We start from the raw sequence: 26979 nt of genomic DNA on the forward strand, positions 1-26979 counted from the left end.
ACAATTTTTCTTTAATTTTTTCTCTAAATATTTTTTCGACTCTTGTCCATATAAGTAGACAAACATACAATTGATTGACGATGTCCTTCGTGTTATATAAGATTCTTTAATTATTTTTTTTTATGGACAATAGATTGACATAAGGTTTACTATGTATAGTATATTATTAATTTCCAGAGGATTTATCTTCCAGGAATGAGGCGCCCACTTACTTTTCTGCTTGTGCTGCAACTGCAGATTAGCTACTCCTCTGTTCAGATCCTCTGTTTCACTACCAGTGTGGCGTGAAGCCCCTCGACGATCCACACCACATATGTGGTAGTGGTACGCATCTCATAGTGGGGATCAACGGTACTCCTGCTGCACCTCTGTTCCACCCAATATCTCAGAAAACCACAAAGACATCCACAAGAGATTAAACTTTGAATTGCAAGGTTCTCACACTTGGCCATTCCTATCGATTTAGAACACTAAATGTTGTAGTTCTTGATGATTTCTATCTTGTTCTCACATCATTTTCTTCTTTTATCACTTCAATTAAACGATTCCTTTTCTTTCTTTTATCACTTCAGTTAAACGAGTCCTTTTCCTTCTCTTTCTCACAATTTAGTATCACGGAGGCTCCTCCATGCATCAGTCCTCATCTTCACCACATATCTACCTTGCCCTGACAATTACATGTTGATTTTTTGAACCAATGATTCAAAATACAGCAAGAAATACAACTAGCCGTACATACTATACTATCTGTTACTTACATAAGCAGCAGATTATTTTAGTACATGATTGATATATGTATGAATGCACGGGTGCCGTCTTCCTTCATCAAACAAATGCGAGATGTGCAAACAAGCAAGCAAGCAAACTGGTTTGTCGCAGGCATCAGTTGCGTGGAGAGGAGCACTCGGGAGGAAACCCCTGGGGGAAGCGTTTGGTGTCGCGGCAGTAGTCGTAGATCATGTAGTTGTCCCTCACCCACTTCAGCTTCTGAAGTGCGCCGGAGTCCAGGCCCTGGTCCCACCAGTTCCCCCTCGACGGCGAGCACGACGGCCGGCCGGCGGACGACACGCAGGCGTCGGCGGCGTAGCCCTGGTAGGACGCCACGAACGGCGCCTGGCTCCAGTCCGTCTTCACCAGGCCGCCCCTGGTGGCCCAGTCGTCGCCGTCCCACAAGCTGGCGTAGAGGCGCATGGCCTGGCTCTTTGGGTAGGGCACCCCCAAGCTTTCGCTGTTCCTGAACACTCTTATGGGCGTCCCATCCACATAGAACCTGCAGACGGTTGCAGACCAAAGCATCAGCCATGGCCATATATGAGAGCTGATGATCCATAGGTTTCGTGTACTAAATCTCAAGTGTCGCGGTACTCAACACTATCTGCTGAGGGTTCCACAGGATGGAGTAGGTGTGGAAAGCCAGCCTGGGATCGAACCAGAGGTAAAACTGCTGCTCCTTGTCACCCTTCCCCTGCGAGTACACGTTGGTGTGGAGGACGTACGGCTCCCCGCTGACGTTCCCCAGGAACTCGAAGTCGATCTCGTCGTGCGTTGGCCCCAGCGACGACAACTGCACACACAAGAATCAACCTTGAGCACACATGAAACAGAGACAACTGTACCATCGTCGGCTGTGGGAGAGAGATGGATTACGTAATAGGTAGTGACGGTGCCGGCGGAGTTCCCCGGCACCAGCTTCATCTTCATGTCGAACCTCCCGAACAAGTACTCTTGCTTGGACTGGAATCCCGAGCCGGAGGCCCTGTCGAGGGTGAGCTGGAGAAGGTTGCCACTCTCCAGTATCTTCCCCCTACCGTCTCCCCAGGTTATCTCCACGTCCGATAAGAAGTTAGCCGACGCGGCGGCGACGAGGGCCGCGAGGAACCAAGCTCGAAACAGAACCAGTCTCCCCATGTCTCAGAGTAGAAAGTATGATGAGGCAACACAACAGTGAGTCTTGTGGCCGGGAGTAAGGAGAAGTAGGAGGTATATATAGTGTGTGGAGAAGATATGCATGGGCTGAGAGAGGTGTTTGCATGGTTCGGCTACCATCGTTTTCTTTCTGAGCTTGCATAATTGGTGATGCAAACAGGAATATCTCTGCTCACTCTCATCCTTTTCACATAGTTACGTGATAAACATGGATCACAGTGTCTTCCTGTTAAATCTTTGGAATCATTGGCAACAACTCCGAAGCATTTGTGCGTGCAAACTCCCATCGAAGACTCGTGTACACACATCCAACTTAGAGCATCCAAAGTTTGACCAAGGAATGCAGTAATGCATGAGACGAGAGTTGAGAGTTATCCGATGTGGCAGGTACGACGTCAAGCTTCAAGATTGGATGGCCAACCAAAACTGGACAAGCGAGGACGCGTGCATGGTTGGGAACTGGTGGTGTTCTCAGTGCCTACAGCTACTGCTGGGCTGTCAACCTTTGTCTCTCATCTAAATCCCTTTCATTTGAGGAGGCAGATATGTATGTTTAGTGTTCGTGAAACGTAGACCTTATCTGTGACATTCACGGGGCTTTTGCTCTCCTGTGGTTCCTAAAAATCCTTCAGAAGAATGAAGAGAAGGTGGTAGATTCCTCTGGATTAAGTATAGTTGAGTGTGACATCGTACCATAATGAAGTGGACATGCCTATCATCCAAATTATGATGGAAACAAGAGTGACTTCTAGCAGGTATGGCATCTGTTCCATCTGCATGTAAATCTGAGCTGAAAAAAGAAGATGAGCCATCGATATTAGATTGATAAGTTGTCACATAATAATTTCTTTATTTTGTTAACTATTTTAAGCGAAGTCTCATGCAGTCATCACTGTTTTCATGGATGATATTTTCATTTGTGATGCAACTTGTCTGATGAATCATGAAAAATTAGTTAACTGTCACAAAATATTTATATCTTACAAAGTTTGGACAACTTGTTTGAACTGATTTGAAGATTTAAGACATCGGATAATCCAGTGTCAATGATATTTCAACAAATGACAGGTAGGTCAGTGGGTGGCTGTGTTTAGTGATAGCAAGCATTCAAGAGATACAATTTACCTGTTAAGAAGCAACCATGGCCAACACAGACATCAAGAAATGACAAGTAGGTTAGGGGTTGGCTAGCCCAAGTGATCCCAAGCATTCAAGATGTGACAGGTACTGTTCAACCATATTCCATGGCTAATCACAAAGAATTGATATACTAACAGGAACTACAAAACATATTTAAGTTGCATTAAGATGTTGTTGCCAACACACGAAACTGATCCAACATTTGCTAATCTACACTTGTTGAGATGGATGCTGGTGATGTTCGAATTAATCCGAAATCATGTGTGTGAGGAGCTGAATTAATCCGAAATCATGTGTGTGAGGAGCTGGATGAGATGGGGTGTTTGACGATATTTCTAACAGTAGTTTGATGAGCTCTTAAGATAAATTTGACCCAAGAGAATATTTAATGATATTGTATATTCCTTATGATTTTTTATTGTGGTTCAGCTTATGAGACTCGTATTTATTGGTTGAGATCCGTTCTTCTTTGTTGATATCGGGATAAATATTTCTCCTATCGATATTATCTTAATCCTACTATACTATATACTAAACTGAAGAAGTTAGAGAGCAGTCAACATGTGAAGAATAAATAAGATAGCAAAAGACAGGTTTCAATATTCATTACAATTTAAGTGTTAGAAAACCCACGTCTATCTACAGCTAGTGCTTGCTAGTATGGGCTGCTATCAACAGGAGAACGAACAATCCACCGACGGCCATGGTTTCCGGTGGCTGACAACTGACCTTCTACTACCGATCTGTCAACTTCACTTGCCAACAACATGAAGAGCAGAAAACACGCAAGTACTAGCAGTAGTAGTATTCAAGAAAAGAAAAGCCAAAGACCTATAATTATCATACATGTACGAGCTCATATCACTACTGTATCAATTTCTTCGGTGAGAAACTCAACAGGGAAAAACTGTTGAAATAGATAAGAAGAAAAGATAAAAGGTATCAGACAAAGTATTTTTATTATTTTACTCAAAATAAATTTATTATAATTTTTAAAAAATATATATCTTTTATGTCTCATGATATTTATATAGTCCTATGGATATATTATATTTATTATATTCAATATAAATCTTTATTATATAAGAGATTCCTGAAGTATTTTATCTCTTGATATAATAAACTTGTTTGCTTTAGCACGTTAAATTTTTTTAAAGTTATTAAAATATTTTAAATTTGAGAGGTTTTGTGAGTATATCAATCAATGAATCAATTATTGTTTTTGTTGGTTTGTACAAATATTTGGTAGTATGTTTTACCTTGTTTTTATATATTTTTAATTAAAAATTATGAGCATGAATAGTTTGCAACACTATAGAGCGACCACTCATCAGATATACAAAATTATCCTAAAATGATCTAGTTTTCGTGTATCATGGCCTATTTCTGTAGGTTGTAGTGCGGTGTAAAACATCAACTATCTTAGTACATCGGAACCTCCCAAGTGGCACAAGGTTGAATAAGAGTTTGAGGTAGTGTTGGGATTAAATTCACAAGTTCTTACGTTCAGCCTACAAGAACTTATCATCGCATCTAGCACATAGTGAGTAGTCATTCGTAGATTTACGACTATTCGTTTATCTTCTAAAGTCCGTATTTTCTCTTTTTTATCTTTTCTCTCTTGCACATCGAGTGTTTATGAAATTACTTGTAAAGTTGCCCTCTTCGCGTGATGTTGAGACTTGTTTATCACTCGCTTTTGAACTAATTAATTTACTCTTTTATAGGTCCTTCAAGACTTGAGTGAGGTTGTCACTAGGCTGATCCTTTATGGACAGATAACGTAAGGGTGTCTCACGACTTAGGCAATTTCAGTTAAGTCCATGATATTAGCACAAATGTACCTCACGACTTAGGCAATTCTAACTAAGTCTGTGATATTGTCACAAGGGTGTCTCATAATTTAAGCAATTTCAGCTAAGCCTATGAGACAATTCCAACTAAGTCCATGATATTATCACAAGGGTGTCTCATGATTTAGGCAATTTCAGCAAAGTCTATAACATTGTGATATGAGAACAGGCAAGCAATTAAAGCAAATATCGAAAGTTCCATAATTTTTCCATGACAAAGTATCATGGCGAATCGAGCAAGATGGGGCATGCCAAACTGTTACCGCAAGTAGTTGTAGGTGGGTTGCAAGTGTAAACTCGCTCTCAAGCTATTAGAGCTACTTAAGAGGAGCATGACAATGAACAAGATGAGTGAGAAATTGGCTATTCTCTATGAATAGAGGAAGCGCAATTCAGAGCACCAATTAGAAAAAAAAGTCATGAGAGATTTACAACTGCGAAAACCTACCTTGACGTTCTTAAAGTGAGTCTAGAAGAACTCTACTAAGGTCAACGAAGGCTTCTTAGGGTAAATTACTCACAAGAGAAAGTAGAATCGCAGATCAACAAGGTCGAGTCCCTAGTCGATCGATTAATAGAAGACACCAAAATCTCTAAGCAACACCTACGTAAAGTTGTGTAGAACTCACATCAAGATTTACATTACTCATAAGGGCTCTTAACCTAGGAGGGAGCAACACTCATATTACTCCACCACAAAACCTAAGGTCACCTGAGCTACATTGCTACGAGGGTGCTAGGGATGCGAAAGAGTTCAAGAATTTTCTATTTGATATAGAATAGTACTTTCGAGCTATAAGGTCCAATTCTGAAAAAAAATCAAAGTTTCAATAGCAACTATGTATCTGAATGGGAATGTAAATCTTTGGAAATGAACATATTGAAAAGAGATCCAACAAAGCTAGCGTTGGGTGGACATATGGGAGGACTTAAAGGGGGAGTTGAGAAATTAGTTCTTACCCAAGAACGTGGAATTCATCACAAGAAGAAAGCTGAGACAACTCTAGTAAAGTACTTTCATTTAGGACTATGTAAAGTAATTTTCTATACTAATGTTGAACACACAAACATATCCGAGAAGGATAAGCTATTTAGCTTCCTTAATGGCTTGAAATTGTGGGTATAACAAGAATTGCATCGAAGGAATGTCACCGATGTGATCAGGGCAAATGTAGTTGTGAAAAGGCTCATTGACTTTGTTTCGTCAGAAGACTCAAGAAAGAAGAAATAATCTTTGAGAAACCGCCTATTCAAGTATTATTGAGGGAAGGTGTCTGAAAGTGAGCAAAAGAAAATGAGTTTCTACATAAGGCCAAGCTCAAAATATAAGGCCCTAAAACCTGTTAAATACTTCTTATGCAGAAAACCGCATATGGTGAGGGAGTGCCCACAAAAGTAAAAACTCAAGGCATTAACAATATCAATTCACCCCCCAAATTGGACAAGGACAAGGTTGTCACCCTTATTAGAGTAGTTCAGAATCTAATAGTGACGAAGAGGAGTCATAAGGACTCCAAATGGGAGTAATGCATTTATTGAATGTGTTACGGGGTCAAGTGAGAGAGAATATATGAAGATGAAGCCATAGAAAATAAGAAGTAGCAAGCTAATGTACATAGACATTAAGCTAAACAACCGAACAACTTATGCAATAATGCACACGGGCACTATCCATAATTTCATTGCTGACCGAGAAGCAATATGACTTAGGCTAAACCTAGAGAAGAGCCCAAGTTATATGAAGCCTGTAAACTCGGAGACTAAGTGGATCTCTAGGCTGACAAAGAGGGTCCCATCAAGATCATGATGTGGAGCGAAAGTACAAACATGATGATAATGCCATTGAATCCAAGTGATTCTCGAAATGGAGTTCATGCATGCAGCGAAGTTAGTGTCATTGTCATTCTTAAATTTCCTATGCCTAATGGGAGGTGACAACTCATGCAAGGTTCTAGTTTCTGAAGGAGAAACTAAGGATTCATTATAAATATCAACATTACAACTCAAGAAGGGGGGTATAAAAAGATTAATTAACTTTTGTGGCCATAGTAAAGCTGGAGTCACTTGACGTGGGGGTCATTCAAGAACCTATAATGGTGGCGAATGTTTTGAAGGAGTTTATAGATGTCATACCACCCAAGTTACTGAAAACTCTACCACCACGCAAAGGAATGGATTATCACATTAAGCTAAAACCGGAAGTGAAGCCTCTAGTGAGACCACCATACTTCATGACTATACTATTAGGTAGTGATCTTATCCTAGTTTAAAGAATTATTCATAGCTCTAGTTCTTTTCTAAAAGAAACAAGATGAGAGCCTTCAATTATATGTTGACTATTAGGCTCCGAGCAAGGTGACAGTAAAGTATAAGTATCTCATCCCACTTATCATATCCTTGTTTGACCAACTAGGTAAAATAAAGTATTTTTCTAAACTCGACCTTCGAACAAGTTATTAGAAAGTACGTACTACTAAAGGCGATGAAGTAAAGACTACTTGTATGACCAGGTATAGAGCATTCGAGTTCTTGATGATACCCTTTAGCTTAACCAACACTCCGATCACATTCTATACTCTCAAAACTAACTATTCAAGGAGTATTTAGATAAGTTTGTGATCATCTATTTAGACAATATCATTATTTATAGCAAATTCTTAAGGAGCATATTGAGTACCTTCAAACAATTTTTGAGGTTCTTAGACATAATACTTTGTTTGTGAAAAGGAAAAAGTGTTACTTTGCTTAGATGAAGATTTTGTTCTTAGGGCACTAAATCAATAAAGGTTCCATTTGGATAGATAAATCAGAGGTGCAAGTTAGGGCAGAGTGATGAACATCAAAGAAGATATCGGAGCTAAGATCCTTCTTTGGTTTCGTCAACTATTATCGGTGCTTGATAATTGGAGTTACTAAAGAAAGAGCAATATATTCTAAGACCTAATGGCTAATGTATTGTAAGAATTAGTACTCAAATTACCAGACTATGAAAAGTTTTTCAAAGTTCGTATGAATGCTTTAGACTTTACTATTGGGAGAGTACTTATGCAAGAGGTTCACCCGATGGCTTACGAGAGCTGCAAGCTCAACGAGATCGAGTGATAGTATCCAATACATAAGAAAGAGATGATAGTGATAGTCCACTATCTACAAGTTGGGTGGCACTACCTTCTCGAAATATGATTTGCGCTAAGGACGAACAACATCGTGTTGAATTACTTTCAAACTTAAAAAAAATCTCCTAAAAGCAAGTTCAATAATAGAACTTCTTGGCTAAACTTGATACAACAATGGAATACAAGCTCAAATAAGCAAATATCATGGTCAATGCTTTGAGTAAGAAAGTGGAGCTAATGAATATCATATAACTAAAAAGTGGAGGGCAAGCAAGTTAGTTGCACTCCAACTTGCTTTCTAGGATTAAAGATAGATTGTATAGTGATTTTTAAGCAATAATCCTAATGCAACTAATAAAATAGAAAAAGGTACGATGATTTTAGGTCTAGGAGAGACTCGTCTATACTAAAGGAAATATAGTTTATATTCCTTGAGTGAGCATGAATTTTTGATAGAATGTTATGATTTCTTTTAGGCTAGACATTTGGGTATTCATCGAACATTAGCTTTCGTGGAGAGGGTCTCATATTGGTCGAAAATGGGGACTGATGTGGAGGAATGTGTTCCAACATAGCTTACTTACCAATAAGATAAAGGTAGAGATAGTGAGACTTTTGGAGTCGTTGCCCATACTAGAAAGGCTATGAGAGGGCATTTCTTTGAACTTCATATCAAGCTTGTCGATAATAGAGGAACTCGGATTAATACTCATGGTGGTCAATCGATTTTTAATATATGCAACATTTATTATTATACCCCTATAGTGCACAATAGAGGTTATGACCAAGTTATTGGTGAAGTATTGAGGAGTCTTGTATAATATCATCAATGATAGAGATGTGCAATTCTTGGGATAATTCTAGACCGAGCTATTTAAATTACTAAGATCTAAGTTATACTTATTAGTCATATGTGCCCTGTAAGCCAATCACGTGAGTGATGATATGTGTGATATGACACGCAATCTTTTTTGCTTATTATTATTATGAAATTTTCTCATTTTATATTGATTGTTGTATACATATATTATGATGTCCATGGATCTATACAATGGGAATCATATCATGATGAGATCACGATAATGAGATCGATTCACTTTTAAACACAAACCCTAAATAATCCTAGTTATAGGTTACTCGAAAGGGACATCGAGATAATTGAATATACTAGTATACTACATATTCATCCATATGATGGAGGTGGCTAGTCTCATAGCTGCTCGTGTGGGGACACGAGGGATATAGTGTAGGTGCTCATTGAAGAATGAGTTCACTGATTATTCCGCTTACGAAATGCTAGATGGTTGATGATACCTTATTGTCAGACAATGATTTCATCGTCCTAATAATGTATCTAGTCCTTAGACTTGAGATACTAAGAATGTCCTGTATGAGTACTCTACTCTTTGATATCGGACTTATAAATTTAGAAGTTTCAGATCTAGTACAGTCGGCCATTGAGAGTGATAGCCAACCTTATGAGGGTTATTGAGTGTCGATAAATGATCATTTACTCTGTATCATGAGAAGAATATCTTGTATATTCTGGCTTAAACAAATCCTTGGCTAAGATCATTCGGATTTAGAGAGAGAGTTCTTTAGGAGAATCCAATTAGAGCGAGACTCGAGGAGAAACTGTATGATGTATGAGCCTAACAACACCATGCCTAGTATACAGTTTCTATGATATTAGATAGATGAGGGACTATAGGTACATGATAACTGAGGATAGATAGGTCCAAAAGAATGAATTTCCCTATATCATATGGGGACTACGACATAGTAGCATAGTACGTCCACGATCGATGAATTGAGTGAATTATTATGGAGATAATAATTCATTGAGCTAGAAGGAGTTCTAACAGATATGACTCACGGTCATCTTGATATTAGGCCTAGAGGGTCATACACATATGATAGGTGTTGCGATGAGTAGAGGCTTAAATATGAGATATCCGCTGAAGCCCCTATCTTATTGGATATCCAATAAGCCTCTGAATTATTGAATCCGATGTATGAGATCAAATAAGAGCTAATAAGAGATTATTAGGTAGAGGCCCACTAATCTAAGAGGGTTAGGTAATTGGATGGAGATCCAGTACCCAATAGGGTAAGATCCATTAGAGTTAAGTTAATTAGGGGTCTCTATAAATAGGAGAGAACCAAAGGCCTATAGGTTAGAGGCTTCCTGGTTGCCACATCTTATTCTTCTCTCTCCTTCTCCTTCTCCTTCTCAAATAGTAGGTATGGAGATTTTGGTAGCGATTGAAGAAGCATCATCGTAGCTCTATTATGTAGATCACTACTAGAGATGAGGGCACTTGAACTCCTTTATCTAATCCCACAGATCTGTAAGAATTCAGAGATATATAATTTTTCTATATAAAAATACTATCTCATATATGGATTTAAGTTTTATGAGTTTTTATATACTAATCTTCGTACGACAACGAATACTTTTTTAGAAAATTTGGGATTTTTATTTTCTGTTCTTCTATTGTGCATGTAATGTCGCCCCTAGATTTCATAACAATACTTCTCAATAAGCCTCCACCCATAAACGGATAACTAAATTGAAAGAATAAGTTCACTCCTTAAGTAATACCTTCGACACTATATTATATGAGTGCTAACCAATATGATTTGGTGAAGTTGTTGGGCACAACCAATATTCTTACAATTTGTAGTATAACTTTGCATCCAACAAAAAGCCCTTCAAGATTATTACAAAACTATAGCTATTGACTCCTCACACTTTGGCAATTGGTTATACTAAGAATGGTCTGTTAGCATATCACTTTGCAAAGGAATGACACCGAAACACAAATATTACGTGAGCTTACTTGGAGAAGGCAGTCAAAAAGAAAAAGAAGTGGGTAGACATGGGAATGCAATTATAGAAGTTTAAAGTCGGTAACTTGGTATTAGTGAATATCTAACTAGTATCATTCCAGTTCTTTAAGTATAAAGTGTACAAAAGACTAGTGTGTAAGTACGAATGACACTTCCTAATTTCAATATAGTAGGCAATGTCACATATAAGTTACAACTACCAAGGTGACTCAAAATTCATAATATCTTTCACGTAAGTAACTTAAAAGTCTACAATTCAGACTTGTATAATACTTCTTGAAGTGTTCCAACTCGACAATGTTAGGATCAAGTTGGCACTAAGAGGGGGGGGGGGTTTGAATTAGTGCAGTGGTAAAAACATCGGTTTGAAAACTTTCGTTCATTGAAAACTGATTTCGAAAAGATGCTTAATTTTAAAACGTTTGCAAGAATGTAATGAGCAAATAAAGTAAGTAAATCAGTTTACAATATGAGAATTAAAAGCAGAACAAAAATGCAAACCAATTTATAGTGGTTCGGTCGTCATGACCTACATCTACTCCACTGATTCCCCTTCCGTCGAGGCCATCGGCATTTTGCTTTATGCCTTGATCACTATCATAGTTAATCCTACATAAATAAAATCTACTTTGATCTATACAATTATTATAAAGCTTAAATCATGTTATCCGGCATGTCATTGGTTCGTCGACGCTTCGTCCGATTCTTCGGCACATCGTCCTCTCTTGTGGCCTATTGCCCAATCGATCAGTTGACCTCCGCAACTCTGATATCCTTAGTGCAATTTCTGCTTTTCTTAACCGATGCTTGAACTCATGGCCTGAAGCCTTCTGCCGATACATCGACCGATCCTTCGGGTCGACGTCAAATCTTCTGACATGTTTCTCTCCGACCTAACATGATTCTTCCTACTTTAATTGTCTTTTCCTAATCAAAGCTTCTTGCGTCACTCAAAACATACATCAAATCATAAATACTATCAATTGGTTTCATCATCAAAATTCGAGATTCAACAGACAACCCCCCACCAAAGCCTCATATGAAAAATGGTTGAAACTATTTTAGCTTATTGCAAGACAAAGCTACACAATAGAGCATAGCATATTAAATACTTGATAAAGTGGTGAAAGCTTCCCTGAACAGAAGCTAGTTTGAAGCTTAAAGACACCCTATGACATAAAAAAGCAATTATTAAGCTAACCAGCATTAACGAGGGTGTCAATAGTTTAAGTGGGGGAGAATATCATGAATGATCATTGTGTATCCACAACATCTTTGTTAGTAGACAGTTCATCGCTTTGTTTGCTTATACATATATTTGGTAGATGTTTTACCTTGTTTTTATGTGTTTTTGCTTGAAAACTATCAGTAGAAATAGATTATAGCACTATATAGTGATTACTCATCAGAATAAGTAAAACTGTCCCAAAATGGCCTAGTTTTCATATGCATTTCTACATGCTATAATGCAGTGCAAAATGTTAGCTATCTTAGCTCAACATCCTAGAACCCTCCAGGTGGCATAGGGCTGGATGAGGGTTTGAGATAGTATTGGGCATTGATTGAATTCACAAGTTTACACGTTAAGCTTATGAGAACTTACTATCATGCCCGACACCTTATGAGTAATCATTTATAGAATTGCAACTGTTTATTTGCCTTAAAAAGTCTTTGTTTTCTCATTCATTTCTTTTTTCTTTTATACACCGAGTGTTTACTGAATTGCTTGTAAATCTATTCTCTTCATGAGATGTTAAGACTTATCTATTACTTGCTTTCAAACTAATTAATTTACTCTTTTATAGGTCCTTCGGGACCTGAGCAAGGTTACAGGTAGGCTGACCCTTTGCGGATAGATAACGTAAGGGTATTTTATAACTTAAGTAATCCTAGTTAAGTCTGTAGCATTAGTGTAAGGATGCCTCATGACTTAAGCAATTCTAATTAAGTCTATGATATTGGCGCAACGGTGCCTCACGACTTAAAAAATTTCAACTAACTTTATGACATTGTTATAAGAGTATCTCATGACTTAGGCAATTTTGCCTTACGACTTGGGCAATTCTAACTAAGTTTCATGACAATGGTCTCTTATAATATACTTCAATCTTTCATGATACATTAGATTCTTGGCTAAGGCAGTAGCTTATTATCAATATAAATCTTAATTGACTTCTCCAACATCATGTGAAGTTCTTGAAGTAGTCTTCTTAGTTATATTACATGACAAACACAATAAGATATTATTATATATTCCACTTCATAACTTGATAAAGCAACAATAAGTTATTTCTTGAATATAGTTTCACCAAGATAAAATACAAATCTGATTATACCATTTTAATCATCATATCTTCTAACCCAATCACTATCACTATATCGAATGAGCTCCAACCTTTTAGAAAATGAATAGAATATACCATAATCAAGTGTCCCTTTAATCTATCATAAAATTATTTTAATGATCTTTAAATAAAATTTCTTAGAAGTTTTCTTATTAAACCAACTCAAAATAATATATTGGATCGAGTGTATGTTAAATTTATTAAACATCTAACTAGATTTTTATAATAAATTAGATTAATTGATTTATCTTTACCTTTGTTGGTCTACTTATTGTCATATTCCTTAAGTGAATTAGTCGGGTGATAACTTTCTATAGAAAACTTCTTTAGGATTTTCTTTGTATAATTTTCTTGTGAGATAAAAATTTCTTCATTGTCTCGTATAACTTTGATACTAAATAGGTCATTGGGCTTAGGCATCTCAAACTCCTTTTTCATAAAGTGTTTAAAATCTTTAATCATAAATATACTATTACTAGTAAGAATTAAATCATATATATATATATATATATATATATATATATATATATATATATAGTATCACCATCATAGTTAAGTTTTATATATAGAGCATATTCACTAGACATTTAGAATAATTATTTTGAATACAATAAGAATCTATTCGAGAATTTCATGCTTGTAGATCTTGTTTAAGCCCATAAAGAGCTCTTTTTATCTTGTATATCTTATCTTCTAATTCATGAATAATAAAAACAAGGGTTTGTTGAATATATATTTCTTCTTCAAGAAATCCATTAAGAAATACTAATTTGATATTTATTCGTAAACTTTTCTATTTTATTTGAGCTACTATGGAGATATATGTAATCTTACTATCTCCAATCAAACTAATAGTACAAATATTTCTTTTATAGTCGATCTCATATTATTGTTTGTATCTGTCTGCAACTAATCAGGTATTATATTTCTCCACCTCCCCTTGTGCATTTCCTTTTCTTTTGAAGATTTACTTAATACCGATCAAGTATTAAGTGTAGTAAGTTTTTATATATCATTTTTGTTAATAGCATAAATTTTTTCATTCATAGTTTATTGTCGTTTTTCTTCTCTATGTTCTTCAAAGGTTAATTGATCATATCCTGCAAAAAGATAAAATACTTCCTAATGCAAAGCAAACTTGCAAAAATATAAAATACTTCCTAATGCAAAGCAAACTCATCTTACAAACTCGTCAATGTACATGAAACAGGGGTTTGATGGCTGATAGATAGCACACATTTCAAGTCAGCTTAGCAACAAAGTAGAACAAAGTTCCACATGTTATGATCTTACAATTTCTACGTGTTCTTATTTATTTACTTATGCTATCACTTGCTATGCATAAGACAAGGAGTTAAGTTAAACAGCACTCACTATCACTTCATACCCGCTTTGATTGGAACCTCATGTATTGTATTGTAACGAAAAATTAACATTGAATCTAATTAAAGGGTTGGCGATTGAGTATTTGTTTTAATAATTATTCTAAATTAAAACCTGGAAAAACATTGAATATTTGTTTTAGTAATAATCATCATCGAGGCCTATTTTTTTCCTTCGTTTATTTCTGGTAAACCCTCTTGAGGACTTTCTGGGAAAGAAAATTTTCTAAGGACCCTTAAGCAAAAAATAAAAATATAAAAAGGGTTTTTTTTGGACAAAAAAAAAAATGAATGAAGACCGAATAAATGATGTTATAAGGAAAGAACGGGCAAAGGCATTGTGATATGTCACGTTTCGGCCGATATGGCGTTATAATTACATCCGTTAAATCTCGTCGCTCGCGCACAAAACTTGCTCCAAGGAAGAAAGGGGAGCGGAGATCCCGATCGACGATGGTTCGTCTCCGGTTTCTTGATATCCCTTTTCATTCTTTCCTCGGTTGATCTGCCTTTCGCTCGCGTTATCTTGGCATCTATAATCATTATATCATGCAAATGGCTCGTCGCTACACGAATTTCGCGCAGTTCGTCGATTTTTGCGTTCATTTCCTTTTTCTTGATATCCAAATCTTTCGTTCGTTTCGGGATCTTGCTGAAACGCCTCGATTTCTACGGCCTTTCTTCTCCCGGACCTCTCTTGGCGCGAATGGTTTTACTTGAACCGACTGGGAAAATGCGGTTCTGAGTCCCTCTCCTTCTCTATTTTTTTCTATCTGACGTCGTCTGTTTTGTATTTTGTTCAGTTAGAAATCTTGAAAAAAATGCATTTGTTTGTTACAGTCGCTAAAACCCGAATGAAATTATTACTTACCAGAAGAATCTGTTATCATTATGTTGACTATGATCGTATTTGCATAATTGGTTTCAGAATTAGGGTTTCAGTGAATCTGTAGTTGACGGAGTTTGGTGAAGTCTTGTACTTGTTTGGTTAAAATCTTGGAGATAAAGGCTGGTAATTTAAAATCTAATTCTGCGGAGGAATCAGCTTTCCTAGTTTTGGTACTTGCTTAGATACCTTTATCAGATAAGCAATTACTACTGTTTTTGTTCTTTTCAGATCCATTTTGTAATTCTTATTAGTCGACAAGGGAAAGTGAGATTGACAAAATGGTATTCTCCATAACAGCAAAAGGAAAGATCCACGGTAATGTTATCTATGAAAACCATACTGTTTTCTTTCTTCTCAAATATCATTATTTCTTGACCAAGATACCTTTCTTTATCCAATGCAGAAATGGACTCATGTTTCTTATGACTAGAATTGTTTTCATTCTTATGATTATTTAGATTACTTAGCTATATAGAAGATGGTCTTGCATAAGAAGAAAACCAACTGTCCTGATAGAATGTTGGAGTACTCAGAGAATCTGATAAATCTGGATGCAAAAGTATTATCAGTCCTTTCCACAACTTTTGGAAGAACCGAGGTTCTAGACTTCATATGGTAGAATAAACCCTTTTTCTATAGATTCCTATCCAAATAAAATAAAAATAAAAATAAAAAGACAAACATGTTCGAGCCTTGTAACTCTATTAGGTATTCTCCAAAGTTGATAATCACTTACTGTATGCTCTTTTGAACAAGGAATGCAAGTATTACTATGATAAATCTTAGCCTCTTCATATGCTCTAGAACTGGTGCTGAAACTATTTAGCAAACCCAACTCAGATGGGTTAATTTTTATATTTCTGATAGGATCAATTAGTCTATAACTTCCTGTCTAGCTCAAGGTCTTCTACGTTCATCTTCGCAACATACAACACGAAATCTTGCTTTTAGTAGTTTATATAGCCCAGCCATGTTGCCCATGACATTATTATACACTCATCATGCACTTCTTTGGAAATGTTAAATTATGCTGCCTTTTCTTTTAAATGCTTTTCCTCATATATTATGTATTATGTAGAATAAACATGCCAGATTGTAACCATCTAGCAACTAGATGGTGATAAGTCTTGTTGCTTGTTGGTACAGTGTAGCGTACATTTTTCTTGCTTGGAAAATATAAATGAAGAGACGAAGCAAAAAGGCTAAAAGATTTGGTCTTATTGTTTGTACTGGTTTGTGCAGTTTTGTATACAATGTGTATGTTACCTATATTTTTTTTTGTTTCACTAAAAGGTCATCCGGGAGCTTAGTGGCCTTATTCCGACAAGAGGCCCAAAGCTTTGCAATTTTGTTGAGTGGAAGGGGGATACAAAGTTGTGTACAGAAGGTATGATAGCATCATTTTAGTTATTTTTAACCTGTTGCTTCATATGATGGTGTTATGTTTTGATAATTTTAGATGGTTCTCTTTTTCCAATAAGTTTCCACATCTTGTTTCATAAAACACATCTACAGATATGCCAGCCTATACTTCTGCATATGCATTGATCCAGATGACAACGAACTGGAAATTCTTGAGATTATTCATCATTTTGTGGAGATACTAGACCGTTATTTTGGCAGTGTGAGTCACTATTGTTTTTTCCACTAAATAATCTACTATAGTACTTGTAAGGTACAACTTTGACTGTTCCTTTTCTTCCTTCAGGTATGTGAGCTTGATTTGATCTTCAATTTCCATAAGGTACTGTCATGTCTTTACAGTAGATGGATCAGCATTCTCATGTTTTCTCCAAATTCTTCCTTTTCTTTATTAATGACCAAAAGATATTTGCAGGCATACTATATCCTGGATGAAATTTTGATTGCTGGGGAACTTCAGGAATCAAGCAAGAAAACTGTTGCACGTCTTATAGCTGCACAGGTAACTGTTACTGGAAGATGTGTTTCCTTAGCATTTTAACTTCCAAGCAAATTTGCACATCAGCCATGTATATCCACTCCATCAAGTCATTGATGATAAATTGACCAATTAATGATATGGTCCTGCAAGATTCAAAATAAGAAAGACAATCAAAACAAAGACAGCATGTGGAACGTTCTATCATCAAAATGACGTTACCAATGCCGTCCCTTTCAACTGTTATCTTCATTTGCCTTGGTGGTTTGGGCCCACTTATACCCATGAAGAAAATGACCTTGCAATTCAGATTTCATCAGAGAAGTCATTTAACATCCCTTTTGGATCTCCTAGATTTTTTTTTTTTTATATTTTGAAATACTCCTGCTAGCTTGTCTGCTTAAACAAAATATCCTGAAGCATTGTTTCATACAATACCAAAGATTGTAACAAAGCATTTACCTTTTGTGTCGTTCTGTTGTATTTTGGTGATTTGTTGACCATTAAGGTCGTTTTGTATGTGAACATTAAATTTTAGTTCCAGATTATCATCTCATTATCTATGAGTGTAGACACCAGAAGTTCTTTTATCATGTAGTAGCTCTTTATCGTAAAGTTTCTTCTTTCGCTATCTTGAGCCAGATAAACCTTGAGCTAATATACACATTGCTCGTGATTGAAAGCTCTGATGATGCTATTTGCACTGAACTAGTACCAGTAATCAAAGTCACTAATTCATGGAGTTTCATATCTTCCACCCCCGGTGGCATAATTGAAAAATTAATATTGTTCCTGAGCAATTTAAATCTGGCTTGCAGGAATCACTGGTGGAAACTGCCAAGGAAGAAGCCAGTTCAATAAGCAACATGATAACGCAAGCAATGTGATTGCAGTTGCCAAGTAGGGTAAGCTGGATGGTTTTCTACTGTTTGATGTATTTTTTGACCTCTTCAGCCCATGGAAGAAGAAAGCAATTCACAGCCTCAATTTATTTGTCTAATCTAAGTGTTATCATAATTATGATTCTTGCTGCCTGGCTCAGTTGTTGGTATACAATTTTATGCAAATATGTGTCATTCTTTTTCCAATCTTGTGATTAGACTGGCAAGATGAAACTTATCATTTGAAACTGTGTTTATGTCCTAAAAATTAGCCAGTTATATCTAGCAACAAGGCTGACATCCATTAATCTGTGAGTAATATTATTATATAAATATTTAATCTTTCTGGTTAATGATATTTCGTTGGCCATTCATTTTTGTGACTTCGGATTGGTGGATATACTTAAGATGTTTACTTGACCCAAACAGAAAACAGATCTCGATTAAACCCACCCAGATTGTTCTCCAATAATTTGAGCTCGAGTAAAAAGAATAAATCTACAAGCTACAATTTTTGTAGTACGCTCGATAGGCTTGATCGATTATATAACAAATAGTCATTTCTTTTGACTAGAAATTAGTTTAAACTGTTTGCTTAAACACCATAAAATCTACCTACTACGTTTGCATCCGTGTCAGACCGTTCATGTAACTGCAACCTGGTGGGCCCTCCCCACTTAAGACTTGCTTTATTAGGCCGACCTTCCTAAGCTAAAGAACCCGATTGGCCCACGTAGCGACCTATTTACCAGTACCATGTCATACTTTGTTTGGTTGCCCAGCCATTTACCGTCCTGGTATCCGCAGCGATGAGAGACGTAGGACCCATAGCAGCATCCTAACTGGCTTGCGATTAAAGGGTAGGTAGAATCTTCTGTCAGCGACGGAGTATTAGAAAGTATATATCCTCCGTATGATTATACTAATGAGAGACAACGAAATACGGAAGGAAAATTAGCCGCACACGAACAAACACATATAATTGGTTGGAAGAGGAGGAGGTCGAAGTGAGTCGCGAGGAGAACCGCACCTTTCACACGATGGGCATGGAGAAAACCGGAGGACCGGCGGCGCCACTCCTCCCTAATCCACCTCCTCCGTCTCCGACGCCGCCGTGCTACGGCGTGCCTGTCGCTGCGTCTGCCGCCTTCCAGGAACCCTACTTCCCAGAATCCCCGGCGTACGTCGTCCTCCCTGTCTATTCCCGTCGCCGCCGGCGCCGCTGCGGATGTTTCCGCTGCTGCGGCTCATTCCTATCCTCCTCCACCCTCCTTTCCGCCGCCTTCCTCCTCGTTCTACTCCTCTCCGCCGCCTTTTTCCTCTGGCCCTCCGACCCGGAGCTCACCGTTGCACGCCTCCGTCTCGACGACATCCACATCACACCTCCGCCAGAAGCGGCTTTCGACATCTCCCTGGGCGTCGACCTCAGGGTCCGCAACCCGGACTTTTTCGCCCTCGACTACCGCTCCATCGTTGTCACGATCGGATACCGCGGGAGGCCCCTCGGCTCCGTCACGGCCGAAGGTGGTCACATTAGGGCGCGGGGGGTCTCCTACGTTCGCGCCAAGCTCAAGCTCGATGGGATCCGCGTGTTGAATGATGCCATCTCTCTGATCGAGGATCTCGCGAGGGGATCATTGCCCTTGAACACGGTCACCGAGGTTGATGGCAGGATGCGACTCTTCTTCATCGACGTCCCCGTTCAGGTAAACTTTGCGAATACTTCTTCTTTGTTCATTTTCATCTCAATTGTTTGATTTGCTAGTTATCTTTTCCTCTATATTCTATTTTTCTATGAAATTATTGTGCCATAATGACCCAATGACATCGGATTCTTGTTTCTTGTAGTTGAATTGAAGGAAAAGAAATTAACCTAATTATAACATTAGATATATTTGGTTGCCAGAGCTAATGATCCTGTTAAAGAATTGTCATTTTTCAGTCATATGAGCAAATTTTCATGTGGTGGTGTAAGACCAGCAACTATAGCATCAGACAAGCTAAAATTTGGAGGATAGGAGTTAAAAGACAAGCAGGCTTTTATTTCTGAAGAGATATTTTGTTGCTTTGAGAAAGGGTTTTTTTGGTCATCTAATTCATTGTTATATTTCTAACTCAAAACAAATGCATGTTTAATCTTTTTGTCCCCATTGGTAGATATCCTTAGCAGAAGGATGGGTTCCAATCAATCAAGTTCATAAAAGTTTGAGGACAATGGTCTTAATCTATGTTCGCCATGTTCAATGATTGCTTGAGACCTCTTAGATAAGAAACAATATCTCATTGTCATGGCCCAATTTTATAGAATAACATGGAGATGATTCATTACTTCGATACAGAATTTAATAATTACCCTCCATTCTTTGTTCGTCATGTTCTATGATTGCTTGAGACTTCTTAGATAAGAAACAATATCTCATTGTCATAGCCCAATTTCATAGAATAACATAGATATGATACATTAATTCAATACAGAAATGTAATAATTACCTCCCACTGTTTAATGAGCAACTTTGTGAATTACTGATTACATCACTCCTAGTTTACTGCTGTAACATCTTATTCAATATGCTTTTCCTCTTACTTAGAAAGCAGATGCACTTTAACTGTTTGTGACCTCATAGTCTCTAATAAGCATCAGTCATGTGATTTCAAAAATTTATGCAACCATTCTGAGTCATAAAATGTTCTAGGTTCTTAACGCTGTTCGAGTAGTTTGTTCTACTAACCAATATTTCATCGTGATGATGATATCTTAATATCTTAATCAATGGATCTTCAATAGTAATTTTCTGATGGTAGAAACTAGAATGTCATCAGTTTTCTGATCTCTTTGCTAACATTTAAGATGGAAAGACTTCCCTTACTCATCCACAACATGTGATCCTATTCAAAACAGTAACTTTTTGATCCTCAAAAGACAAAACCCAGCGCTTCCTGCAGCGCATAATGTCAAGCTATCGGCACCAACTTATTATGGACATACCTAATCTAAATATAGCTTAAAAGAAGATTTGAAAATTTTAGCTACTTATTATGAGCATACCCAACTTAAGCTTAGCTAAAAGAAGATTTGAATTTTTTTATTGGCATTAGCTCATCTCACATATTTCACTTACTAAAAATCAACGAGGAGAAAAAGGGAAAACTAGTGAAGATGTTATTCTATAATGAAATTTCATCCTTTTCACATTAGTTGCAAGGAGGTATTAAGCCTTCATCCTAAGGAGTAATTCCTGTAGCTCAATTGAATCTGATATTTATCCCTTAATGGTGTATTTCTATCATCTATTCATGAGGTGCATCAGTTTTTAGATTATCATCCCTAGTTGTAATGGTGGTACCTTGGAACCAGAGTGGGTGCAGGTTTTTTTTTTTTCCTTCCTCGCTCTTTTCACTTCCAACATTATTAAATCTTTAAAAACGAAAAATAGTTTCTTTACTCCAAGAACCCCTCCTTGCTCTTACGTTACCTCCTTGCTCTTGTCCTAGACCATTATATCTTTTTAGTTTTTCCTTAGTTGTGCTGTACAGTTCATGCCACTGTTGCATCATTTTAAATATGGACACTCACTGTGGATTTTGAAAGGGTTCTTTTATTGAATATTAACCTTCTAATAAAAATTAAGACGATAAGCTTCTCAGAAGTTGGGATCTGGATCATCTTATTAGAACTGTCCCCTGTCTCTTTTCTCAATCAGTAATGAGTCATGTGAGGATTGTAAGACTTATTCTAGGATTAGAATTAGTGAGAGGTGAAACCAAAGCAATCAGGGATTGTACGTGCTGCTTTTGTTGCCTGGCATCAGGTTAACATCTTCTGTTTGGCTGTGAACATGGAGCGAGATTGAAGGAATTAATGCCCTGTGCAGGACTTTGAAGCAACAAAATTTTCTATTGTCATTGATGGAGGATTTGGTGAGATTGAAAGAGCAACTCTCTCTGTGAGACTAATGTTTGGATGATTGCTGCATTGGCCCCTGCCATTGCAGTAGGAATAAGAATGCCTACTAGGGCATAATTGGAGAAATTGACTGGGTAATATGTAGGCAATAAGGGTGATCAGTGCACAAGCTTCCTGGTTAATATATGCTGCCATATCCTTGCAAGCAGTTTTCGTAACTGGTAACTCAAGTTTCAAAGGAGCAATCTTACCATGGCACCAAGCCTCACCCCAAATTCACAGATGATAGGCTTTGGATTAATTTGGATGGTTAAAGTTGGACTTTAGATTGTTTCCAAATTGAAGTAGCAAGCATACAAGACAGCAAAACAAAAGATGGATAAGTTGGGGGCTAAGCTTCATTCTGGAAATGTGTCTTACATTCAACCAAATATATATGTATATATGTTTTGAGTAGTTAAACAAAAAGGCAAATTTAAGCTCATACCCGGGATGTGTAAATGAAACATCATCAATGAGAAACAAGGCCACTATTTTACATGCATAACCTAAAATTTCTATCATCTTTGTACATAATTGAACGTCTTGAGAGCTTTAGCGTTACATCATCTCAATATCTTCTTGCCGACTCAAGGTGTGCCTCCTAAGTATTAACCTTTTCAAAAGAATATTCTCTCCCTGAGGCTTAATCCTTAAGGACTCTGTTGCAACATGCTTGTGAGATTGTTGGCAGTTGAGCAACCAGGTGACAACTTGGTTGCTTCGTTTGCTATCTGATTGAATAGATCCTCATCAAGTAGTAGCAACAGGCGAGCCATTGGAGGGTGAATGCGCGTAACAAAGGATTTTTCATTCTCAGAATTTGAAGTGATTTTAGAACGAGAGAGAAGTAGAATTTAGAGGAAAGAAAGTAAAAAAGAGGAGAAAGAGAGCAAACCATTTACAGAAGACCCCATCTCTTTTCAAATAATACACTTTGCTAAAAAAATGTGCTGAACACATTTAAGTATCTAGTTATCCTTGATGGGAAAAGAAGAATCAAGTATCATGTGAAAATATATCAATCTTTTAGGTCATGAGTCATCCCATCAAAGGTGTCACAAGAAATTGTGGCCTTTACATTTCATTTCTCCCAAAAATGTGCTGCTCAATCTAATCATTTTCTTCTTCGAGCACTTTAGAGTAACTATCGATTCACTATGTGTTCTCTGTTTAAGCTTCGGGTAATTACCTGCTATTATGTACATTTTTGCAGGGAAAGATTTCGTGTGCAGTGACTGTTAATCCAAACACCCAGGAAGTCATTAGTCAAGACTGCTACCCTGAGGTAAGTAATTTGACAAGCATCATTAAGTAATATCTACTTTGAGGACTTAATCTACCATAGACTTCTGATGCCACATGGATCCAAATTTCCTTGTTCAGTGATGTCTGTTGCTCGCAGCAGAGGGGATTCCAGTGGACACTTCATGAAAGTATACATAATATGAAGGGAAACAGAGCATGTTTGTAAGCCACAGACCCTAGTCTAGAATTCCCACAAAGGAAATCATTGTAAATTAATCGGTGCATGTAGCTATTGGGACAGGTGATCATCAACTATTATTATCACGTTAGCATGGAGGATTTGATTGTGTGTTTGAATGTTTATTGAATGGCTTAGCCTCCATTCTATCCCCTTTGGTATTTATCTATCATGTTACCATGGTCAGGCCACTTGCAAGAACAAAAAGTATTCTGTTCTCATGCACAAACTTGCAGGGAAAACAAACACATCCCTGTCGCAGTTGGTCTCGATTCATATCCATGCACTTCACAACTGGTATTGTGATTAGGGATATCCATGCCTATTTGATCTGTTTAAGCCTGATTAGTATATCTGATAATTGGATTTAGAGTTGTAACAGTGGATCAGATTTCTTTTATATATTACTTGTCTATTCGATCTACTTAATTTGAATTAGGATCGTTGTGTTTGGGATGGATAGTGATGAGGATAGTAATTATGATAAGACTCGACTGACGTCAGATGACGCCTCACGCAACAGCACCTGGTCAATGCAAATCGAAACGTCGACCGAGGCGTATTAACATCCTGCCAAAGCTTAGTTCTTCACGCCACGCCAACACAAAGCCAGACGCTACCAGTCTGCTCCCTGCAAGCGGGCAGCTCAGGAAGCAGTAAGCTTCCCTATAAATACCCTCTCGTTCATCAGAGAGAGAGGGGAGGGGATAGACACACAAAAACACTTCTTCATCTGAAACCCCCTCCACATTTGCTAACTTGATCGTCGGAGGGGTTGGGCTGAGCACCTCGGCTCGACCTTTGTGTAGGTGCGAAGCCGAAGGTCCCCTCCGGACACGCAGGCGAGGAGTTCCTGCCCGGAGGAGACGGCTACACCGTCCCGATCGGACACCGCACCCGACCGCCTCAGCGGGCTCGAGGAACGCCCCAAGGAGATCCCCGTCGTCCGGACCCGAACCGAGCCGCGTCGGCCCCGAGGCCACGGCTCAAAGTTGTTTCCCACAACAGATTGGCACCAGAAGGAGGGCCCGGAATGTCGGGTGACCACCCGAGCGGCTCAGATGAGCCCACGGCTGAGAGGTCACACCCGACCGAAGCCTCGGGGGAACCTCCCCCGCACGGAGACCATCGTGACGAACACCCTGCCACGACCTTCAAACGATATTGGCGAATATTCAACGACCCGGGCTTGCCGCCGCCCGATGGTGCCCCAGCCGACTCAACGCCCGTGTCGTCCGAGGCCTTTCAGCCGAGACACGCCTGCGCGGCCAACCCGCCTGCGTCGTGCCCCTCGGCTCCTTGGCTTCATGCCCCGAGACACACCTGTGCGGCCAGCCCGCCAGCGTCGTGCTCCTCGGCTCCTCAGCCTGTTGCCCGAGACCACGCCTGCGCAGTCTGCCCACCTGCGTCGTGCTACTCGGCCGCATGAGGCCAGAGAGACCACGCCTACGCGGCCAGCCCGCCAGCGTCGTGCTCCTCGGCTCCTCGGCTCCTCGGGTCATGGAGCCGAGACCACGCCTGCGTGGTCTGCCCGCCTGCGTCGTGCTACTCGACCGCATGAGGCCAGAGAGACCACGCCTGCGCGATCTGCCCGCCTGCGTCGTGCCACTCGGCCGCATGATGCCCGAGACCACACCTTCGCGGCCAGCCCGCCTGCGTCGTGCTTCTCGGCCCCATGACCCGAGACACGCCTGCACGGCTAGCCTGCCTGCGTCACGCTCCTCAACCCCATGCTCCCCGAGACACGCCTACGCGGCCAGCCCGCTTGCATCGTGCTCCTCGGCTCCTCAGCTCCATGACCCTAGACACACTTGCGCAGCCAGCCCGCTTGCGTCGTGCTACTCGGCCGCATGATGCCCGAGACCACACCTGTGCGACCAGCTCGCCTGCGTCGTGCTCCTCGGCTCCTCGGCCCCATGACCCGAGACACGCCTACGCGGCCAGCCCGCCTGCGTCGTGCTCCTCGGCTCCATGACCCGAGACACGCCTGCGCGGCCAGCCCGCCTGCATCGTGCTACTCGGCCGCATGATGCCCGAGACCACACCTGCGCGGCCAACCCGCCTGCATCATGCTCCTCGGCTCCTCGGCCCCATGACCCGAGACACGCCTGCGCGACCAGCCCGCCTGCGTCGTGCTCCTCGGCTCCATGACCCGAGACACGCCTGTGCGGCCAGCCCGCTTGCCTCGTGCTCCTCGGCTCCATGCTCTCCGAGACACACCTACGCGGCCAGCCCGCCTGCCTCGTGCTCCTCGGCTTCATGCTCCCCGAGACCGCGTCTGCGCGGCCAGCCCTCCTGCCTCGTGCTCCTCAACTTCATGCTCCCCGAGACCGCCTCTACGCCGCCAGCCCACCTGAAAGCTGAACCCATGCCTTGGACTCCCGTTACAACGACCGACGCATAGCTTCTTTTCGGGGGGGAATATGATGAGGATAGTAATTATGATAAGACTCGGCTGACGTCAGATGACGCCTCACGCAACAGCACCTGGTCAATGCAGATCGGAACGCCGACCGAAGCGCATTAACATCCTGCCAAAGCTCAGTTCTTCACGCCACGCCAACACAAAGCTAGATGCTACCAGCCTGCTCCCTATAAGTGGGCAGCTCAGGAAGCAGTAAGCTTCCCTATAAATACCCTCTCGTTCATCAGAGAGAGGGGAGGGGACAGACACACAAAAACACTTCTTCATCTGAAACCCCCTCCACATCTGCTAACTTGATCGTCGGAGGGGTCGGGCCGAGCACCTCGGTCCCACCTTTGTGCAGGTGCGAAGCCGAAGGTCCCCTTCGGACGCGCAAGCGAGGAGTTCCTGCCCGGAGGAGACGGCTACACCGTCCCGATCGAACACCGCACCCGACCGCCTCAGCGGGCTCGAGGAACGCCTCAGGGAGATCCCGTCGTCCGGACCCGAACCGAGACGCGTCGGCCCCGAGGCCACGGCTCAAAGTTATTTCCCCCCAACAGATACTAATGGAGTTCTCTTTGCAGGCATATTTAATTCATTGTCTTATTCTAATTGTGATGCTCGATTGTGTTCTTAGTTTTCCTTTTGATTGTTTACGTGCAGCATGAAAGCATCGTTTAGGAGGTCATCCAAAGCCAACCAAGGAAGAAAGCTAATGCGTCCTCATGCCCTGAGAGGGAGAAAGGCAAGAATAAGAGGCAAAAGTAACACACAGCCAAAACGCAACCATAAACCCCATGGCGAGTCCTCTCTTCCCCCATCCCTCACCCCCCCCCCCCCCAAGCGAATTACGTAACA

The 26979-nt window shown here is 39.8% G+C and overlaps 2 protein-coding genes and 1 pseudogene across 2 annotated transcripts; 2 read left to right on the forward strand and 1 right to left on the reverse strand.

Annotated features, from left to right (window-relative positions):
• Positions 1–681: 681 nt before the first annotated feature.
• Positions 682–2258, reverse strand: LOC135619534 (xyloglucan endotransglucosylase/hydrolase protein 22-like). Its single transcript, XM_065121641.1, has 3 exons — positions 1648–2258; positions 1371–1564; positions 682–1270 (listed from the first exon to the last, which is right to left on the reverse strand). The coding sequence occupies exons 1-3, from the start codon at positions 1906–1908 to the stop codon at positions 883–885; spliced, it is 843 nt and encodes a 280-aa protein (XP_064977713.1). The 5' UTR covers positions 1909–2258; the 3' UTR covers positions 682–882.
• Positions 2259–15170: 12912 nt separating this feature from the next.
• On the forward strand, positions 15171–18492 carry LOC135620398 (AP-1 complex subunit sigma-2-like; annotated as a pseudogene).
• Positions 18493–19280: 788 nt separating this feature from the next.
• Positions 19281–23866, forward strand: LOC135619536 (uncharacterized). Its single transcript, XM_065121642.1, has 3 exons — positions 19281–19991; positions 23445–23516; positions 23615–23866. Exons 1-3 carry the CDS (start codon positions 19326–19328, stop codon positions 23615–23617), a joined length of 741 nt encoding a protein of 246 aa, XP_064977714.1. The 5' UTR covers positions 19281–19325; the 3' UTR covers positions 23618–23866.
• Positions 23867–26979: the final 3113 nt, after the last annotated feature.

This window comes from Musa acuminata, chromosome BXJ2-8, assembly GCF_036884655.1.
Source record: "Musa acuminata AAA Group cultivar baxijiao chromosome BXJ2-8, Cavendish_Baxijiao_AAA, whole genome shotgun sequence".
NCBI lineage: Eukaryota > Viridiplantae > Streptophyta > Magnoliopsida > Zingiberales > Musaceae > Musa > Musa acuminata.